We start from the raw sequence: 21,354 nt of genomic DNA on the forward strand, positions 1-21,354 counted from the left end.
CGCGATGTATTACATCAACAGACAAGGGGGCATGCGCTCCTTGGAAGCCCTGGACCTATGGGAATTCTGCATAGCCCACGATATCTCTCTGAGAGCTTTTCACTTATCCGGCACGCGCAATACGCGAGCCGATCGCCTCAGCAGGGTCTTCTCCCACCTGAACGAGTGGTCATTCCACTGGGAAGTCACTCGGCAACTCTTCCGAGAGTGGGGACCTCTTTGCTACCGCTACCGTCGTCTCTGCCCCCAGTTCTGCTCCAGGTCAGGGGCAGAAAAGGGGGCAATCTCAGACACATTCCTCCTCCAGTGGTACGGCCAACTGTTCTATGCCTTTCCACCATTTCCACTGATCGACAAAGTACTGCAGAAGGTAAAGGCAGACAAGTCGAGGGTCATATTCATAGCCCCGGATTGGGCCCGCCAGTATTGGTACGGGACCCTCCCGCAACTGTTAGCGGCCCTCCCTTGGAGGCTGCCGCTTCGCCCGGATCTCCTCTCCCAGGAGAGGGGATGCCTCCTCCATCCCAACCTAGCCGCGCTTCACTTGGCAGCGTTGCTGCTCCATGGTTAAATGAGGAGGAGTGAAGGTGTTCGCAGGATGTCCAGAGAATTCTGCTGGAGAGCAGAAAACCGTCCACACAACTGACATACCTGGCCAAATGGGTTAGGTTTTCTAGGTAGGCGGGGGAGCAGGGCGCTTTCCCATCATCTGCATCCCTCCAACTTATTCTAGATTACCTCCTGTCCCTTAGGACCCAAGGTCTAGCTCCGGCCTCCATTAGGGTACATTTAGCGAGCATTTCAGCTTTTCACCCTCCGGTGCAGGATCACTCGTTTTTTTTTTCCCATGAGATGACCTCTCACTTTTTGAAGGGACTAGACCGTACGTTTCCGTACACCAGGGCCACGGTCCCGCAATGGGATCTGAACCTAGTGCTATCCCGCCTCACAGGTCCTCCCTTTGAGCCCTTGGCCACATGTTCATGGTTCCACCTGTCCTGGAAAGTGGCTTTCTTGGTGGTTATCACCTCAGCCCGTCGGGTCTCGGAGCTTAGGGCCTTGACCTCGGAACCCCCGTATATGGTCTTCCATAGGGATATGGTCCAGCTTCGCCCACACCCTGCATTTCTCCCCAAGGTGGTCTCTGCCTTTCATATGGATCAGGACATTTTCCCACCAGTACTCTGTCCTAAGCCCCATTCCTCCACCGAGGAGCACTGCCTACACACGCTAGACGTACGTAGGGCACTGGCCTTTTACCGTGACAGGACCAGGCCATTCAGGAAATCCTCACAACTGTTCGTTGTGTCAGCCGAGCGTATGAGAGGGCAACCGGTCTCTACCCAGTACCTTTTCTGCTGGATCACCTCGTGCATACGCACGTGTTACAACTTGGCTGGGGTTCCCCTGCCTCCTATCGTAAAGGCCCATTCTACGAGAGCTCAAGCCTCATCGGCCGCCTATGTAGCCCATGTCCCTATCCAGGACATATGTAGGGCTGCCACATGGTCCTCTGTTCACACTTTTTCCTCTGACTATGCGATCGTCTCCCAGGCATGGGATGACGCTGGGTTTGATAGGGCGGTACTCCGTCCCGATAACCTTTAAACTCCTGCCCATCTTCATCAGATATAGCTTGGAGTCACCTACTGTGGAATACACAGGAGCAATCACTCGAAGAAGAAAGGACAGTTACCTGTGTTACGTAACTGGCGTTCTTCAAGATGTGTTGCTCCTATCTATTTCCACACCCCGCCCTCCTTCCCCTCTGTCGGAGTTGTCTGGCAAGAAGGAACTGGGTGGGGAAGGGGAGTGCGCAGCTCCCCTTATTGCGTGATATAGAGCCGCCATTCCAGGGGTCGCAGCGGTGCTCCTCCACTACGGGTACTGCTAAGAGGAAAAACTTGCAGCACCGGTGCACGTGGCGAGCACACACACCTACTGTGGAATAGACAGGACTCTGGGTCAGTAATGGCAGGCATTCCCTTTGTCGTTCTCAATTGCCCACCTCAATTGCCTCAGAGCTCAGAGCAATCCACTTGGCTTGCCAAGTCTTCCTTCCCCACATCGCAGGCAAGGTAGTTCAAGGGCTATGGACAACACCATGGTCATGTTCTACATCAGTAAGCAGGGGGCAGCATGCTCCTCTGCCCTCTGTCAGGAGGCCATCCATCTATTGGAATTCTGTGTGAAGCACTCCACCCACCTTGAGGCTTCACATCTTCCGGGAGCCTGGAACACCCTGGCAGATCATCCAAGCAGATCCTTCTCCTCTCACCATGAGTGGTCCCTTCAACCAGAGGTCACCAGGTTCATCTTCCAAAGGTCAGGATGTGCCCAGGAAGACTTGTTCTTGACCAAGCAGAACAGGAAATGCCAGCAGTTTTACTCACTGTGCGGGCACAGCCTGGGCTCCTTTTTCAATGCCTTCTTGCTTCCATGGACAGAGCTCCTACTCTACATATTTCCTCCAGTTCCTCTAGTTCACACGGTCCTTCTGAAAATCAAGCTGGACAAGGGGAGAATTATTCTTATAGTCCTGCCATGGCCACGCCAACACTGGTTCGGCATGGTGCTAGACTTATCAGTAGCACTACCACTACCATTTTTTGCAAGACCACGGCCATTTACTCTACTCAGGCCTGAGGTTCCTTCACCTAACTGCATGGAATTTACATGGCTGAACTGAGAGGAGCAAGTCTGTTCAGACTAAGTTCGACAGGTCTTACTGGGTAGGAGGAAGCCATCCACTAGGGCTACCTACCTTGCTAAGTGGGCAATAGGTCAGTTTTCTCTCACAAGATGATGACAATTTGCTTTCTTAAAGAGTTGGAGAGACTTTACCCTCAGGTTCACAATCCGATTCCTCCATGGAATTTAAACCTGGTACTATTGAAACTTGCAGGCCCTCCCTTTGAACCGCTATGGTTGTGCCCTCTGCTGCTGCTTTCCTGGAAGGTCGCTGTTGTGGTAGCAATTACCTCAGCCAGAAGGATCTCTGAAATCAGGACCCTTACATGACAGCACCGTACACAGTGTTCTTTAAGGACAAGGTCCCACTGTGCCCACATCCAGCCTTCCTGCTATTAGGAACCAGGCCATTTTCCTGTGTGTCTTCGTCCCGAAGTCTCACAAGAATTCAGAAGAGCGACAACTTCACTCATTGGGTGTTAGGCGTGCCCTCACCTTGACATCGAGAAGACTAAACCATTCTGCAGATCCACATAACTCTTTGTGGCAGCAGCAAAGAGGATGAAAGGCCTACCAGTTTCAGCCCAGAGAATCTCATCCTGGATAACCTCTTGTATTTGGGCATGCTATGAAAGGTGAATGTCTCACTTCTGGCCATCTTGACCGCTCACTTCATGAGAGCTCAGGCCTCTTAAGTAGTATTTCCAGCCAGAGGTTATCCACAATGAGATTCTCTGGGCTGAAACCAGTAAGCCTTTCATCATCTCTGCTGTTGCCACAAAGAGTTTTACTTCAAAAGTAAAATTGAAGAAAAAAGCATGACTGCACATTCATATGTATTCATTTACACCTAACACAATTTTATTATTCCTAAATACAATTTTTCATGTGTGTCAAATACACTTGTTCTCATTAAGGGCTAAGTCAATACAAAATTTTGGAGTTGTGAAACATCTTGTTTTCTTTTTTAACCTGAGAACCTAGTTAATACATAAGCCTTCCTTCTCAAACCACCAAACAGAAATTTACCCAGAGCTTGAGAAACAACTTATTAGGTCCTAAACAAACACGAAAAATTTTAACCCAAAGGGTAACTTTCAAAAAAAAAGCCCACCCCTTCTAGATAATTTATCTTTATTCTCGGCCTAAATGTAAATTCAGAAAGTTTATTAAAACACTATTATTGTTGTAGCTGTGTTGGTCCGAGGATATTAGAGAGACAAGGTGTGTGAAGTAATAACTTCTGTTGATGAGAGACAAGCTTTCGAACTTACAGAGCTCTTCTTCAGGTCTGGGGAATGTACTCAGACAGAATGTCTACGGTGCAATTTAAAACCCATGGCTGGCCTATGCCAGCTGACTCGGGCTAAGGGGTTGTTGCAGAGTCCTAGAGCCCAGGTTTCAGCCTGAACCCAAACATCTACACTGCAATTAAACAGCTCCATAGCTTGATCCCCATGAGCCCAAGTCCGCTGGCACAGGCCAGCTGCAAGTTTTTAATTGCAGCGTAGACATACCCAGAGTGACGTCACTAAATACCAGGTGGAACAGGTTGTTTAGCATAAGTTGTGAATACATATTTCAAGGAACCGTTCAAGGTAAAGTGACCCATTAACTTCACCTTGAATGGTCCCTTGAAATGTGTGTTAACTACTTGTGCTGTTCCATCTTGTACTTAGTTGTGACGCTCTGATTACATTTCTCAGACCTGAAAAAAGAGTTCTGTATAAGCTCAAAAGTTTGTCTCTCTCTCCAACAGAAGGCGATCCCATAAAGGATATTATTACCTCACCCAGTTTGTCTCTGTTAAAACATTGTTCATTTGTTTTAGTCATTGCCTCCCAAACAGTTGCTATAGTATTGCCACTTTAACATATAATGGGACTAGACAACATTTGAAAACTACACCTCTACCCTGATATAACGCTGTCCTTGGGAGCCAAAAAATCTTACTGCGTTATAGGTGAAACCGCGTTATATCGAACTTGCTTTGATCCGCCGGAGTGCGCAGTCCCACCCGCGGGAGCACTGCTTTACCGCATTATATCCAAGTTCATGTTATATCGGGCTGCGTTATATCAGGGTAGAGGTGTACTTTGAGAACTTTTTAAATTTTGAGAAAATAATTTGTGAAAATGAAGGTGCAGGGAAAAAAGGTAGGATAATTTCCGTTATATCGGTCACCTAATAGTTCCTACTGTAGCTAACCTTGCAAAATAGTATTCACTGTATTAACCTGACTTTACATAGCTTTCCTGAAACATTTACTTATTCAGCTGACATTTTCTAAGGTTGGTCTCTGTTCAGAGTTAAACTTCTCCCATGCCTGGATGTTTGAGTTAAAAATTCTTTAGTTTATCTAAAAGTTACCATTTATTTTCTATTTGTAAGGGGCTAAACTTGAACCTTAATATGGATGTGGTCCTCACTGAGGACTACTAACATTTTTTTGATTGGACAGGGTGGTAGAAATTAAGTGTCTAAACGTGATTGGTACCATGTGCTAAGAATTCAACAAACAATGACCTCGTACCATCTTTCTTCTTGCTCAGCTGTCAGACATGAGGGTGATTGTTGATCCAGAGAAGGGGGTTGGCAAGGGAGGGTGGTGCTCTCAAATGGTGCTAGTATAGCTTCCATGAAGGATGTTTTTATTGAACATTTAAATGTGCGCAGTAAAATGAGTCCCCAAAAATTCTTAACTATGGGAAGTAGAAAAATAATAATGTTTCTAATATACTGCTGCATTGTACAATATTCTGCAAGTTTTAGAAATTTTAGACCTTTATTTCAGCTGCAAAGAAATAACCCTTATGTAAACAAACAGAAATTTATCTCCAAACAAGCAGTGGCAAAGATTGAAACACTTTCATCTCAGTGAAGTTTGAACTTCAACACATTTTTGGGATTACTTAAATGCTGACATTAAGCTCTGGAAATCAACAATCTTGATGTAATTTTAAGTTTGTATAACTGTTTGCACTTCTTGATTTTAATTTAAGATTTCAGTGCCATCATTAATTAACTCAGATTGCACATATGCTATATTTTCTATTTGTTTTTCTGGTTAAGGCTGGGATTTTCCAAGAAGCCTAAATGAACTCGGCATCCAGCTCCCTTAGACCCCTTGGAAAATGCCAACCTAAATATATAGCTTCTCTTAAAACTTTGTCAGAAAGTACACATTATAAAGTACAATGTATTTTTCCATTTAATTTTAGAAGTAGCTGTTTGAATAAAAAATACATTTCCATTCATTGTTTACTCAACGCTAAAGGTTTGCTATTTCTGATATCTTATGGTTGATGATTTTACTCTTTATTAACTTTTGTTATACAATCATTAATATAAGCATGCCTGAACTTTAAATACATTAGACTGCTTCTGAGATTTTCAGACATGAATATTTTCTATTAACCTTTTTTAACAATTGTTAGAAAGAGAATGAGCTTGTGAAACTTGGAAGAGAGGAAATGGACACTAAGAACCTTGTTCGAGAGCTACGTCAGAAGGTAGAAGAAGCAAAAAGTTCTTTGGCAATAAATCGCAGTCGAGGAAAGGTTCTTGATGCTCTACTTCAGCAGAAGAAATCTGGAAAAATTCCTGGAATATATGGAAGACTGGTAAAGTTTAAGAATTAATGTATCATTAACAAACAGGCTTTTATACTTTACAGGTGTCATTACTCTTATTGGAATTGTCCTAACTAAATGAACCATACAATATAATATTTTGCACTCCCATATGGACTTATATCCAAGGATCTCAAAGCATTTTACCCATTTATGTAAGCCTGTTACAATTCCCGTTAAACAGGGAGTCCAGCTCAAATACTGTGACCCTGGGGGAGACTCTCACTGAAGAAGTGAAAAAGCCAGTAGCAGAACTCCAAACTCCTAATACTTTCTGTCAACTATTAATCAAAACTCACTACAACAAAGTTAGGAATCTTACAAATACTTGGTATTTTATATGTTAACTTGTTAAAATTAATTGCTTGGACTCATTCTTGTGTCAAAATCCACACAATACAGAAGGCTGAGGGTTTTCAGGAAACCAGTTACAACTTCTTGATTCTCTGGTCCAATTTACAATTGACCCAGCATAAGGGCAGCCTTTGATCTACTCTAACCAAAGCCACTTGCCTATGATAGAACCCACTGTGGCCTGGCCATGCCCTCTTCCTGCCCCACTATGATAGCCCCATACTTTGGAGGTTGCAATGGGGTGGAGGAGGACAGTGCTCAAACATTACATTGTAATTCATTGTGTTAGCAATTACAAAACAATCTGATGGAACAGACTTCTTAAAGCCATTTTAAAATAATGGCAGAAATATTTCTAACATGTAGAATTGACATTGAAAATGCATCTGATCACTGTAGTAAAAGACACCACCCCTCAATGTGTTGGCAGAGATGTCAATACCAAGGGGGAGGAAATCAGGTAGTAAATTTTCCATTAACACATATATTCAAACCACTGTAAAGATAATATAAGCAATGTAACCCCCATTTGAGGATTATCTTCTCTATTTCAGAAATGGTGAAACTGAGGCAGGTTAAATAGTTCTCTCAAGTCATACAGAAGGTGATGGAGCAGTGATTAAATACTAATACCTAGCTCTTATATAGTGCTTTTACCTGCAGATCTTAATGCACTTTGAACCATATCATTATCCCCAGTTCACAGATGGGGAAACGAAGGCACAAAGGTAAACTGATTTGCCCAAGGTCACCCAACAGGCCAGTGCAAAACAGGGAATGGAACCCAGCTCTCCCAAGTCCCTGACAGTGCTCTGTCCACTAGGCCACACTGACTCACTAAAACTTTAGTCTGATACTCCATGCTAAATTATCTTTCTGTCTGGAATATAAATCATTACTCCTTTAATTAATCAGATGTCTGTACATTGTTTTTAACACAAAAACTGCTATACAAGTACTGAGTATTTGCACTACCTTAATAGTGTGCACATTAGAAAACTGTAAATAGTGATCTGTAGCACAGATGACATTGTGAGTTCTGAATAAAGGTTAACTTTCTACATTTCACAAACATTCTGAACTCTGAAAACTGGATGAGAAAATGATGTCAGGTATACATAAAATTCATACATTTCAGGTTGTGTTAACATGTTTTTTTGTCTTCTCTCTACTAGTACCTAGAAAAGATGGTTAGTACTGTTAATTACCATACTGATCAACATAACTGCCTCTCTGCTTTATATGTCAATTACTAGGGAGACTTGGGAGCTATTGATGAAAAGTATGACGTGGCTATCTCATCGTCTTGTGGTGCCTTAGACTACATTGTTGTAGATACAATTGATACAGCTCAGGAATGTGTGAATTTTTTGAAGAGTCAAGGAATTGGAGTTGCCACATTTATAGCCTTGGACAAAGTAAGTATTGGTTTTCTGGAAATAAGTTAGACTTTTGACTCCCCCCCTATATTATAGGCCATTCTGAACAAATATCTTATTGTATATGCCAATATAATAATCGATCTCTTGGGTTTTTTATCTTGCAAGTGAGCAGACTTCTCTTTGGTAACATTATTTGATGTCCACTGGCATTCTGAGGAATGTGGCAACAGTATAGTGCTAGGGAACTACTGTGTACACTCAGAGGCATTAGTTCACCTTAGAGTGTTAAAACGTTGTTCTAACTTATTCTGAGATTCCTCTTCTTCCATATAGATGAGAGTATGGGAAAAAAGTATGAATAAAATTCAGACTCCAGAAAACACTCCTCGTCTCTTTGACGTGGTGAAAGTAAAAGATGAGAAGATTCGCCATGCCTTTTACTTTGCATTACGTGATACTCTAGTAGCCAATAACTTGGATCAGGCTATCAGAGTAGCATTCCAAAAGGACAAAAGATGGAGAGTTGTAACTTTGCAAGGACAGATCGTAGAACAGTCAGGTATTTAAAAATACATAACTAAATTTATATCTTCACGGTTTTATTGTTGGATAGCAAATTGAAATTAGCTTGCTAACTTCTTTTCCCTATCCTACTTTAGGAACAATGAGCGGAGGTGGACGTAACGTAATGAAGGGTAGAATGGGATCCTCCGTCGTGGTTGAAATTTCAGAAGAAGAGGTTAGTTCATAATTGCACATAGAAAAGTGTTTCTTCAAAATTCCTCTCCGATATTTACACTGCCTGATTTTATTTAGACTGTTTTATATACAAATATTGTGCAGAGGAAATCAGCATTGCTTAAATATTACTTATCAATCAATGCTATAGCTTTCTGGAAAAGACTAAATAAACCTGATACTGTTAATGAGATTTGTATTAGAGTATTTCAAACCACATTGATAGTTGCATAATGTACTTTAACTTTATAAGAATTTTGTTCTGTCTCATTCCACTGTTACACTGTGTTTATAGATGTTACACTGATTTTATATGCATGTGTACATGTGACACCTTATTTCTGCTTATTGGTAGATTATTAGTCTTCACCTATAATGGCTAGGCAATTGATTGAAAGAAGAAACGAGTGCATGGGAAGAACTGAAAATAAGGAACTGTTGTTCAGGAAAACAGTTTATATTGCCTTGGGAGGCCACACAGGAGCTTAAATTTTTTAGGTTTACGTTCTAATTCTGCAATGCAGTTTGTTCAAGATTTCTGCAGTCCACAAAAAGACCAACCAGACTAACTTCACAACCAGGCAAATCGGTTGAAACTATAGTAAAGAACAGAATTATCAGATATGTAGATGAACACAATATGTTGGGGAAAAGTCAACAAGGCTTTTGTAAAGGGAAATCATTCTATTAGAATTCACTGAGGATGTCCACTAACGTGGACTAAGGGTATCCAGTAGATATAGTGTACTTGGACTTTGACAGTGTCCCTGACCAAAGGCTCTTAAGCAAAGTAAGTAGTCATGGGATAAGAGGGAAGGTCCTCTCATGGATCAGTAACTGGTTAGAAGATAGGAAACAAAGGGGAGTGTCAGGGTTCCCTCCCCACTCTGAACTTTAGGGTACAGATGTGGGGACCCGCATGAAGACCCCTAAGCTTATTTCTACCAGCTTAGGTTAAAAACTCCTTGGATTAAGTAACGCTGCCACCACCAAGTGATTTAAACAAATAATTACGGAGGGCCACTTGGAGCCCTACCTTCCCCAAATATCCCCCCAAGCCCCTACACCCCTTTTCCTGGGCAGGCTTGAGAATAATCCCCCAAGCCCTACATCCCCTTTCCTGGGGAGGCTTGAGAATATATCCTCACAAATTGGTACAGATGAACACAGACCCAAACCCCTTGGATCTTAAAATAATGAAAAAACAATCCGGTTCTTAAAAGAAGAATTTTAATTAAAGAAAAGGTAAAAGAATTACCTCTGTATAATCGGGATGATAAGTACTTTACAGAATAACAAAAGACTCAAGAACATAGAGGATCTCCCCTCTAGGCAAAACCTTAAAGTTACAAATCCAGGGATAAACCTCCCTCTAGACAAGGAAAATCACAAGCCAAAAATAAAAGTAGGCTAACGCATTTCCTTATTATTACTTACTAATTCTAATTGAGTTGGATTGCTTGCCTTCTTGATCTGTCTCTGACAAGCACACAGAACAGACAGACAAAGAACGGACAAAACAAAGCCTTTTCCCCCTCCCCAGATTTGAAAGTATCTTGTCGTCTTATTGGTCCTTTTTGTCAGGTACCAGCTAGTTTACCTGAGCTTCTTAACCCTTTACAGGTAAAAGGATTTTGTGCCTCTGGCCAGGAGGGAATTTATAGTATTGTATACAGAAAGGTGCTTACCCTTTCCTTTATATTTATGACAAGGAGCAGTAATGGTCTGTTTTCCACAGTGAGGAGTGGTAAAAAATGGGGTCTGCCCAGGATCTGTACTGGGACCAGTGCTGTTCAACTTGTGGGAAAAGGGGTAAACAGTGAGGTGGCAAAGTTTGCAGATGATACAAAATTATTCAAGATAGCGAAGTCCAAAGCAGACTGTGAAGAATTACAAGGGGATCTCTCAAAATGAATGACTGGCAACAAAATAGCAGATGAAATTCAATTTGATAATGCAATATAATGCACATTGTTCATCATAATACCAACTATACATACAATATGATGGGGTCTAAATTAGCTGTTACCACTCAAGAAAGAGTCATCCTGGATAGTTCTCTGAAAACATCTGCTCAATGTGCAATGGCAGTCAAAAAAGCTAACAGAATGTTAGAAGCCATTAGGAAAGGGATAGATAAGACAAAATATAATGCAACTATACAAGTCTCTGGTATGCCCCATCTAAAATATATATATATATATATATATCAGAATAGGAAAAAGTACAGAGAAGGGCAACAAAAATTATTAAGGGTATGGAACTGCTTCCATATGAGAAGAGATTAAAAATATTGGGACCATTCAGCTTAGAAAGACTAAGGGGGGATATGACAGAGGTCTATAAAATCATGAATTGTATGGATAAAATGAATAGGGAAATGTTATTTACCCCTTCATAATACATTATAGGGAAATTAATAGGCTGCAGGTTTACAACAAACCAGAAGAAGTACTACTTCACACAATGTACAGTCACCTGTGGAATTCATAGCTAGGGGATGTGAAGGCCAAAAATATAACTGGTTTCAAAAAAGAATTAGACAAGTTCATGGAAGATAGATCCATCAATTGCTATTAGCCAAGATAATCAGGGATGCAGCCCTATGTTTTGGGTGACCCTAAGCCTCTGACTGTCAAACACTGGGACTGGACCACAGGATGGATCACTCGATAATTGCCCTGATCAGTTCACTCCCTCTGAAGTACCTGGCACTGACCACTGTTGGAAGAAAAGATACTGGGCTAGATAGACCATTGATCTGAACCAGTATGGCTTACTAAGAGCAACCCAAAAGACAAAGACCCTCAGGAACTAGATTTATTTGAAAGAAAGATCTATTCATCAACATTGCTGCAAAAAAGGCCTGGTAATTAACAATTTGTAACTGCAAAATTACCCTCCTTTCTAACTAAACTCCCACAAGACTTAATAGAGGAGTTGAAAAGCACCATTTCAGAGGATCAGCTAGTAACGAAAACATTGCTGTAGGCAGCCATGGCTACAGCAGACATGGAGGCTTGATCTATGGCCACTGTAGTAACTATGTGCAGAGTTTTGTGGCTTCAGGCCTCTGGCATTCTGAGAGAAGTGTAAAGTCAACTGAGGATTTACCCTTCAAGGGCACAGAATTATTTAGTGCACACATGCATGACTGATATACTGCACTCTCTTAACTATTCCAGGGTTACACTCCATTGTTGCATCTGATGAAGTGGGTTTTAGCCCACGAAAGCTTATGCCCAAATAAATTTGTTAGTCTCTAAGGTGCCACAAGTACTCCTCATTCTTTTTGCTGATACAGACTAACACGGCTACCACTCTGAAACCTGACTCCATTCTTTGGACATCTTCACCTCAACCCCAAATCATAAGCCCTGTCAATATCAGGGGCAATCCAGGCAGGAGGCATCTACCTACCTTCAGCAATGGTAATTTCCTCTATAAACAAGGAGGTGCCTTCTCATCACCCGTGTGTCAAGAGGCTGTCAACAACATGGGATAATGCCAGTTGTTCTCCATTTTTCAGGAGTCAACAGTAACCTAGCAGACTTCCTGAGCAGACAATCCATTGCCAACCATGAGTGATCTCTGAAGACTTCCATCAAGCCAATATTTCATCAGTAGATTTGTTCACCATATAAGACAATGCAAAAGTCCAACCTCTTCTTCCAGAAGAGGCACACATCAAGCATCATTATAGGATTCCTTCCTCATAACCATGGGATCAAGGTTCATATGCATTTCCACAGATTCCTTTGATTCTGAGAGTTATATGTAAAGTCAGACAGAATATAGCTACGCTGATCCTGATAGCTCTGTATTGGTCGAAACAATTCTGGCTGACAGATTTCAAAATGCCTATTCAGCCTTCCACACCACTTTCAGACTGTCTAAACATGATATCAGAACTGAGGGCAGATACTTCATCAAGATGTGAGGTCACTATGTGTAACAGTCTGGATTTTGGCTGGTTGTGTCATACCAGCAGAAACAAGAGATACAAGTATAAGAGGTTCTTCTACAAAGTAGAAAACTCTCCACAAGGAAGACTTATTCCTCTTATATTGAAAATATTTTGATTTAGGCTGTCCAACGCAACCTGGATCGCTTTGAAGGCCCCTACACCCAAAATTCTTGACTACAATTTGAATTCACATTCTATTACATCACAGTCCATCTTGGAACATTATCAGTATACCACTCTCCCTTGTAGTCATGTTCATTTTTTTTTCTTTTTCTTTTTTTCTTTTCTTCTCAGCTACACATTCACCCCCTAGTGATAGGAGAACCTCGGACATGGGATCTCAGTATTGTCCTTACAAGCCTTATGGAGCCACCCTTATGAGCTCCTTTCTGAATGTTATTTATACCGCTTTACTCTCAAGACAGACTTTTTAGTTGCCATTACTTCAGCCAGAAAGGTCAGCAAACTGGAAGCTCTCAGGACTAACGTTTACTCAACATTCCACAGAAATGAGGTGGTGTTGACATCATCCCAAATTTATTCCCAAAGTTGTGTCAGACTTTTATTGGAACCAATTTATTTATTTACCTGTTTCCTTTCCAAAACTCCATTCCTTCCCAGGAGATAAACGCCACATCTTGGACATTTCAAGTTCTTTGATCGAACAAAGTCTTTCAGACTGTCTGCTTGTATTTCTTTTGCTGTCTTTGGTGCTTCTAAGGGTCAAATTGTGTCTTCTCCAAGAATATCAAAATTTGATATACAGTGCATAACACATGTCATATGGTTGATAATCTCTCCCTCCAAATATTAAAGATCGCTCCACTAGAGTATACTTTACATCTTCTCCATGCTTCAGGAACATCCCCATATCTGAAACTTGCAAGGCAGCTATGTGGAGTAATCCCTTTACTTTTAAACACTTATTCATTTGACCTGGCCATGAGATCAGATGCCAAATTTGGTACGGTGGAAGTGTTTAGTCAGTGGTGGTCAGGATTCCTCAGTCCTACCTTTCTGGTGGACACTACTGATCAATCACTTAGTGGAATCCACACAGACAGATACTTGAAGAAGAAAAAATGTTACTTACCTTTATAATAACAGGTTGTTCTATATGGCATCTGTGTGGCTCCCATGACCTGACCTCATGCCCACTTTTTTGGAGTCGTTCTTGTATAGGATTCTGAATTATCATGGGAAGAGTTGCAGCCGCTCTTCCCTTTATGCTTTTGGGTGGGGGGAATGTGAAGACATGCATTGCCCAAGAACCTCATGCACATGCACCTAGAGTGGGATCCACATTGATGACCAACTGAAGAGCCACAATTAATAAGGAGTTTCTTTCAGTTTCCCCTTAAATAGCCATTATTTACCATTCTCTGGCTCTCCGTTCTTTTTCCCTGATTTTAATGCCTCTTGTGCTCCCTTACTCTAGGGCACTTAATTTTACATATTAATTACCCTGTTTTATTCTGCTGTCTCTATTATTCTCACACCAAGCTGGCTACTCCTTAAATCCTCATCTTTGGCTTTGTTGCACATTCCCTACCTCAGGTCCTGTGCTGTCTAGTGATTTTTAGAAAATCTTTGGACTAAAGACTGTTTTATTAGCTAAGGGGTTGTCTATAGATAAATCTGCACAAGTTTAGTTACAGCTGTTCAAAACCTCTTGTGGGGATGCTCGTTTTGATTTGTCTTAAACCTGTTCCTAATCAACTCTAAACCAAACCAAAGTAATCCTGGTTTAAACTGACATAAATGTCCACACCGTCTCTTAACCCAATTCAACTTAATCTTCTTGAAATAACACCTTTATTACAAACCAGTGCAATTCTGTGTGTAGACAAGTCCTCATTCTTTCCCCTTTCAGGGCTATCTTCTTTTCTAAATAGGTTTACTATTTTCTCATCAACCCTTTTACCACCATCCCATGTCAAGTCTTCTCTAGTGTCACCTATTTGTAAACTTCTTCCCTGCCCCAAACATTCTGCCAAGAAGTCGTCTTCAGTTTCCTCTTCTATTACTACTCTGTCTCTTCTTTTGCTGTCTGAATCTGTCTCCTCAGCAATAATCTTTCTTGTTTGTTCTTCCCTGAACTTTTGTCCCAGGTTTTCTGTTGTTTCTTTTGTTTTTAGGAGATTATAAATTTTTCTGGGGTCTGGGTCTTGTTGTGTTGTACATCTCAGTTTAAAGAGATGGTGCTATATAAATGATTTTTGTAATCAGTAACTTTTATATAACATTTATATTTATAGGCCAATAAAATGGAATCTCAGCTGCAAAAGGATTCCATAAAAGCAATGCAGTATCAAGAAGAGAAAGTGAAACTTGAAGAAGCCATAGTAAAATTGCGTCTGTGTGTCCAGGAAATGAGAAACACTTTAGAAAAGTATACTGCGAGTATCCAGGTAACTGTGTTTATTACTGAGAGGTGCTAAGTATCTCCATAATTAAGGCTGAAAGTAGATAGCCATTATATTAACTTTGACAGCTCCTACACTCCTTGCTAACATGAAAAGTCTTTCATTCTTAGTACAGTATTCTAACAGTCTTCTATTTTGTAGAGTTTATCAGAACAAGAAGTTCACTTGAAAGTCCAGGTTAAAGAACTTGAGGCTAATGTAATTGCTGCTGCTCCTGACAAAAACAAACAGAAACAACTAGAAAAAAACCTTAATACTTTCAAAAAAGGTATGTTTTATTTTAGTTCTAGATGCAAACTATAGTGAAGTCCACTTACCAATCACGATTGGGGTGAATTTTATAGCTTGTTTTGTTCAGATTGGCCAATGATATTTAAAAAAAAACTTTGAGGCACATTCTCTTCTTCCAGTGTTGTTTTACAGGAATACTTTTAGGTAAAGTCCTTTTCTGACTATTTTTACTTACTGTTTTCTTACTGTTACTTTCAGTTGTTCATTTTCACATCTAATTTAGGATCTTTACCACCAAAAACTGTGTTGTAGGTAACTCATTTAAATGGTTGAAACATAATTTGTGTTGTATTTTTACTGATATTTCTTAATAATGTTGAGGTTTATTAATCCAAAAATTAATATGAAAAAGTCCAAATCTTTTTTGTTGTTGTTTTTACTTTAATTCAGTTGCACGACACTTCATATGATTGATGTTGTGCACACCATCACAAGCAATTCAGATCATAGTTTTCGGCAAGCAAACTATGCCTCAACCCTGGACAATAGGGACTCAAAAAGTTAGAAAAATTATGGTTTTGTACATAACTTGATAAAGAATTGCCTTAATCACAATCACTGGACTTTATTCTTTGTTTTTGTATAGACCTATTCACTATAAAATACATACAAATTATATAGTTTTGCTATTTATGAAGAAATATGTATCTTAAAATACAGGAATCTTTCATCGCCTTCATTTTTCCAATTAAAGAAACAAAACAGTAAGCATGATTATTTTCATGTAATTTTTTGTTTTTGGTATAAAATAAGGAGTATGTATTAAAAATTTGACAGTTCTTCTTTTAATATTTTTTCTTTCATAACACTGCCTTCACAGAACCATACTATAGGAGAGACATGCCTGTCCAGATGGCCACAGTACTTTTTTTGAGTGGTATTGGTAGCTTGGGAGCATGCACACATTTTTGTATCCATATATTCTACTAACAGAGGATAGAAATACCCCACCTCTAACCATCCCTCAGTTCTTTTTCTTCTGCCAATTGGGGTAGACATGAAAACTTGCCTCCTCTCCTTTGCACAGAGTGACTAGCTTGTTTTTCTTCTAAGTAGCTAATAAAAGTTTGTTATAGAATTAGGGTAAGATTTTCAAAAAATTGATAAATTCTCAGAATGGAGAGGGATAATAAGTGGTGTCCCCCAAGGGTCAGTCCTAGGACCAATCCTATTCAACTTATTCACAAATGATCTGGCGAAAGGGGTAAAAAGTGAGGTGGCAAAGTTTGCAGATGATACTAAACTGCTCAAGATAGTTAAGACCAAAGCAGACTGTGAAGAACTTCAAAAAGATCTCACAAAACTAAGTGATTGGGCAACAAAATGGCAAATGAAATTTAATGTGGATAAATGTGAAGTAATGCACATTGGAAGAAATAACTCCAACTATACATACGATATGATGGGGGTTAATTTAGCTACAACGAATCAGGAAAAAGATCTTGGAGTCATTGTGGATAGTTCTCTGAAGACGTCCACGCAGTGTGCAGCGGCGGACAAAAAAGCAAACTGGATGTTAGGAATCATTAAAAAGGGGATAGAAGATAAGACGGAGAGTATCTTATTGCCCTTGTATAAATCCATGGTACGCCCACATCTTGAATACTGCGTATAGATGTGGTCTCCTCGTCTCAAAAAAGATATACTGGCATTAGAAAAGGTTAAGAGAAGGGCAACTAAAATGATTAGGGGTTTGGAACGGGTCCCATAGGAGAGATTAAAGAGGCTAGGACTTTTCAGCTTGGAAAAGAGGAGACTAAGGGGGGATATGATAGAAGAATATAAAATCATGAGTAATGTAGAGAAAGTAAATAAGGAAAAGTTATTTACTTGTTCCCATAATACAAGAACTAGGGGCCACCAAATGAAATTAATGGGCAGCAGCTTTAAAACAAATAAAAGGAAGTTCTTCACACAGCGCACAGTCAACTTGTGGAACTCCTTGCCTGAGGAGGTTGTGTAGGCTAGGACTATAACATATAACAGTGTTTAAAAGAGAACTGGATAAATTCATAGACGTTAAGTCCGTTAATGGACATTAGCCAGGATGGGTAAGGAAGGGAGTCCCTAGCCTCTGTCTGTCAGAGGGTGGAGATGGATGGCAGGAGAGAGATCACTTGATCATTGCCTGTTGGGTTCACTCCCTCTGGGGGACCTAGCATTGGCCACTGTCAGTAGACAGGATACTGAGCTAGATGGACCTTTGATCTGACCAGGTACGGCCATTTTTATGTTCTTATGATACCCTAAAATTAGGCTCCTAAGTCGGCACTTAAATAAGAGGTCTGATTTTCAAAGGTGCTTAGTACCCTAGAGTTCCCATTGAAATCTAACTGAAAACTGTTCTGGAGATTCTCTCAGGTCAGAGGCCTTGAACCAGTATGCAATGATATTGGACTTTTTCTTTAAAACTACAAAATTGTGATTAGCAACAGCTAAGATTTATTTAGCTGCTATCTCATCATATCACACTGTTTTGAAAGAGATCTTGATATTTATTTGTCCACCCTTTTGTGAAGAGTTCTTTAAAGGTCTTACAAATCTGTACCCTTCTGTTCATAAATTGTTTGGTCCCCAACATCTGAATTTGTTTTTGAATAGGCTTACAAAAGAGCCCTTTCAGTCTGTCGGATCTTGCTCTCTTATCACTTCCTACGCTGTCACTTTCTTAGCCATTACTTTGGATAGGGGAGTCTTGTAGTTGGATGCACTATTGGCAGATTTTTTTATAAGAGCAAAGCTGCTCCTGGGCCTGGCCCCACATTTGTAACGAAGATCGTTTCTGGTTTTTATTTCAATCACCGTCTCCACTGATAGCTTTACAAAGCCACAATCATCCTGGAGAAAGTGGGTTACACACCTGGATAGTAAGAGAACTTTTGGCTACTGCTTAGAATTCTTGAAACTCTTAATAGATTATCACTGTGACCTCTGGAGAAAACTAAGGGGCAGCCAGCTTGGCCAAAGGATATCTAACTGGTTGAGGCTTTGTATTTAATCCTGCTAGAAGAGCTAGTTGACTTAGAAAAGTGGTTAGCTATCCTGGCAAGCAAAGCTACAGAAGCTTAGAATAGGCCAGGGTCTGATGCATAACCAGAGGAGTTAAGGGAAGGAGGGTCAGTGCTATAGTTGCTGTAAGTTTGTATGGAAGTCAAGGTTAGAGTTCTGTATAAAAATTATAGATGCCAGAAGGAGCTGGTGAGCTTTCTTGGCTGAAAATTAGGTTGGTAATCTGATGAGAGCCCTAAAGCTGGCTATGGACTCTGGCCACATGGGAGAGCAGATGGTAAAAGTGGAAAGGCTCAGGAGATGTACCATTTCCTTCAGCTGAGTTCAACTCCTTTTTGGTAGAGGTTGTATTTTTATTAAAAACTCTTCATATTTTTGGACATAGAGGGCTTTATATTCAACACACAATTCTGTGGTATCTAAATATGGTCTGCTGATGTTCAAAAAAGTTTAAATATATGGAAAAACTACTGAATAAGGGTTAATTATTCTTTCAGTGCTAGCCTCTTCCAAACTTTGACAGTCAAATGAATGCAGAAGATAATAATTATGGTATTGTCTGGAAGATTATTGACAAGGGTTTTATGTAGCCACATAATGCATCCAAGGACAGTGATGCAGTAATGGATTTTGGCTAGGTCTACATTAGAAACTTTTGCCAGTATAGTAATGTCTGCTAAAGGTGTGACCTTTTGTGACATTTCATAAGTGTTTTTGGCTTATGTACATTATTTTGTTCAGGGAACTGGTATAAACCATACTGGCAAAAGCACTTTTTTGACTATATAACCTATGTCTCCATGAGGAGGGCTTGCTTGTATAGGTATGTCAGCAAACCTCTAATTTAGACTTAGCGTGTTTGTTTTAGCACTGAAAATAATAGTTCTGTGAACTGATTGAAATTTAAATTCAGTTCTCCTGTTAAAAATATCAAACTATCAGTTTTGTTTAACCATCTCATTCACAAACTTTTGTATTGACAGATTATGAGAGTGTTGCTGAAAAGGCTAGTAAAGTGGAAAGTGAAGTTAAAAGATTACATAATCTCATAATTGAGATCAATAATCATAAACTGAAAGCTCAGCAAGACAAACTTGATAAGATAAACAAGGAAATAGATGAATGTGCTTCTGCTATTACTAAAGCCCAGGTGGCAATCAAGACTGCAGACAGGTAAAGACTCCTATGTGCTCAAGTTACACATCAGCACTGAGACTGTAGTGATGATATGTTTTTATCTTGGTCACTTCACAAACATTAATCCCTTGTTCCTGAGGTTTGTCAGCTTAGGGGTCATGACCACCTTCTCTTTCTTTTATGGCTAGAGGGAAGGGAGTTGGGAGGGACACACACTTTCTCTCTTCTAACATGGGGCTGATTGTGATAGAGAAAGAAGTGAGAACCACTACCCTAACACATAGTTTTTCTTTCTATAATGTGAGTATACTACTAACCTGAGGAGTAGAGGTTAAGTGAACTGCCTGTGCTATGGCCTCATGGGTGAGTCATTTTTAGTGTCAATTAGAATTAAATTCTCTGCTTCCCAGTCTAGTGTTTAGTTTATGGCAGATATTTTAATGCATTCATTGGGAATACAAAAACATCCTACCAACTGGAGCTGAGTTTTATAAACTCTTCCCCAGTTTTTTAATCTATATTAATTGATGGTAATTCACGATTTGAGTAGATGTGGCTATTGTCATTGGTGCCTGCAGCACACTTATTAACCAACAAGTCCTTGACTAAAACCTCTTTGAATTCAAAATATTATTGTCTCCCAATTGTAGTCCTCATACCGAACATGGCTGCCTCACAGGAAAAAAGAAACGTAATTTTTGTACATTGTTACAACAATGACCTTTTCGTTATCTGATACAAATGGCAACCTCAGTTGTTTTTCTATAATCATTTGCCCATAATGAACGAATGTACAAAATTTTAAGATGCAAGTTCAAAATGGCACTCGAGTAACTGAAATCTGAAAAGATCTTTTGGTGACCTCTGCCAGAAAAAACTGGGGATATGTTGTATACTCAGCAATCCATAACAAATACATACACCAAATGTCAAGATTCTAACTCAGTGAGAACACAAATTAAGTAATCCTATTACAAGCATCTGTTGTAGATATGAATTCAGGAAGGAAGACCCCATTTATTGTAGTATTTCCCAAAGATAAAAATTGGAGTGTAAATAATAAAGTAATCCTTACCTGTTGATGATTACATATAGCACATTTATTTTCTCTGTAAACAAGTCTAATGGTGCGCTCCAGACCTTTAATTGTTTACCATAATTGTAAATTAATAAGCAAACATCTTAAATACCTATTTTATTCAGAAATCTGAAAAAATCAGAAGAATCTGTCCTTCGAACTGAGAAGGAAATTGGAGATAATGAAAAGGAAATGAAAGATCTAACAGAAGAGTTAACAACATTGGAAGAGAAAGCTACTGAAGTTATGAATAACTGCAAACAAGCTGAAGTAGGTGTAATATTGGTTTTTTGTGCTTCTTCCAAAAGGATGTACTTCACAGGACTAATAACTTTCTACAAGCAGAGATTATGGATAAGGAGGCTTGCAATCTTATCAGATTTTTATAGCAAGCAGACTTTCACTAAGTGCTAGTGAATTTTCTTAGCCATTGGCATCTAAGGTCTAGGCATAACATTACCAAAAGGGGTTGCAAGTTTGGCAAGAAGTGTATTCATGAAAAGGATATCTAAACCTCAAATTTGGTCATCTTAAAAAATATTGGGGAAATGTCTCTTATCTTATAAAAAGTCTTCCACTCTTCTTCCTACCCTCCAAAAATCCAATCAAGCATAAAATAGAAGAGGGTCTTTTGTGAGGCCTACAGTGC

The 21,354-nt window shown here is 39.9% G+C and overlaps 1 protein-coding gene across 6 annotated transcripts in view; it reads left to right on the forward strand.

Moving 5' to 3' along the window:
- SMC4 (structural maintenance of chromosomes 4) overlaps positions 1 to 21,354 on the forward strand; it is a 110,168-nt gene that overhangs the window by 69,952 nt on the left and 18,862 nt on the right. For all 6 annotated transcript variants that reach the window (XM_034781629.1, XM_034781634.1, XM_034781632.1 and 3 more), the window contains 8 exons: positions 6,129 to 6,314; positions 7,934 to 8,095; positions 8,393 to 8,618; positions 8,719 to 8,798; positions 15,023 to 15,175; positions 15,332 to 15,458; positions 19,474 to 19,663; positions 20,831 to 20,975. In XM_034781629.1, the coding sequence (XP_034637520.1) occupies positions 6,129 to 6,314; positions 7,934 to 8,095; positions 8,393 to 8,618; positions 8,719 to 8,798; positions 15,023 to 15,175; positions 15,332 to 15,458; positions 19,474 to 19,663; positions 20,831 to 20,975 (1,269 nt within the window). The remainder of the gene's footprint in view (positions 1 to 6,128; positions 6,315 to 7,933; positions 8,096 to 8,392; positions 8,619 to 8,718; positions 8,799 to 15,022; positions 15,176 to 15,331; positions 15,459 to 19,473; positions 19,664 to 20,830; positions 20,976 to 21,354) is intronic.

This window comes from Trachemys scripta, chromosome 9 (genome assembly GCF_013100865.1).
Source record: "Trachemys scripta elegans isolate TJP31775 chromosome 9, CAS_Tse_1.0, whole genome shotgun sequence".
NCBI lineage: Eukaryota > Metazoa > Chordata > Testudines > Emydidae > Trachemys > Trachemys scripta.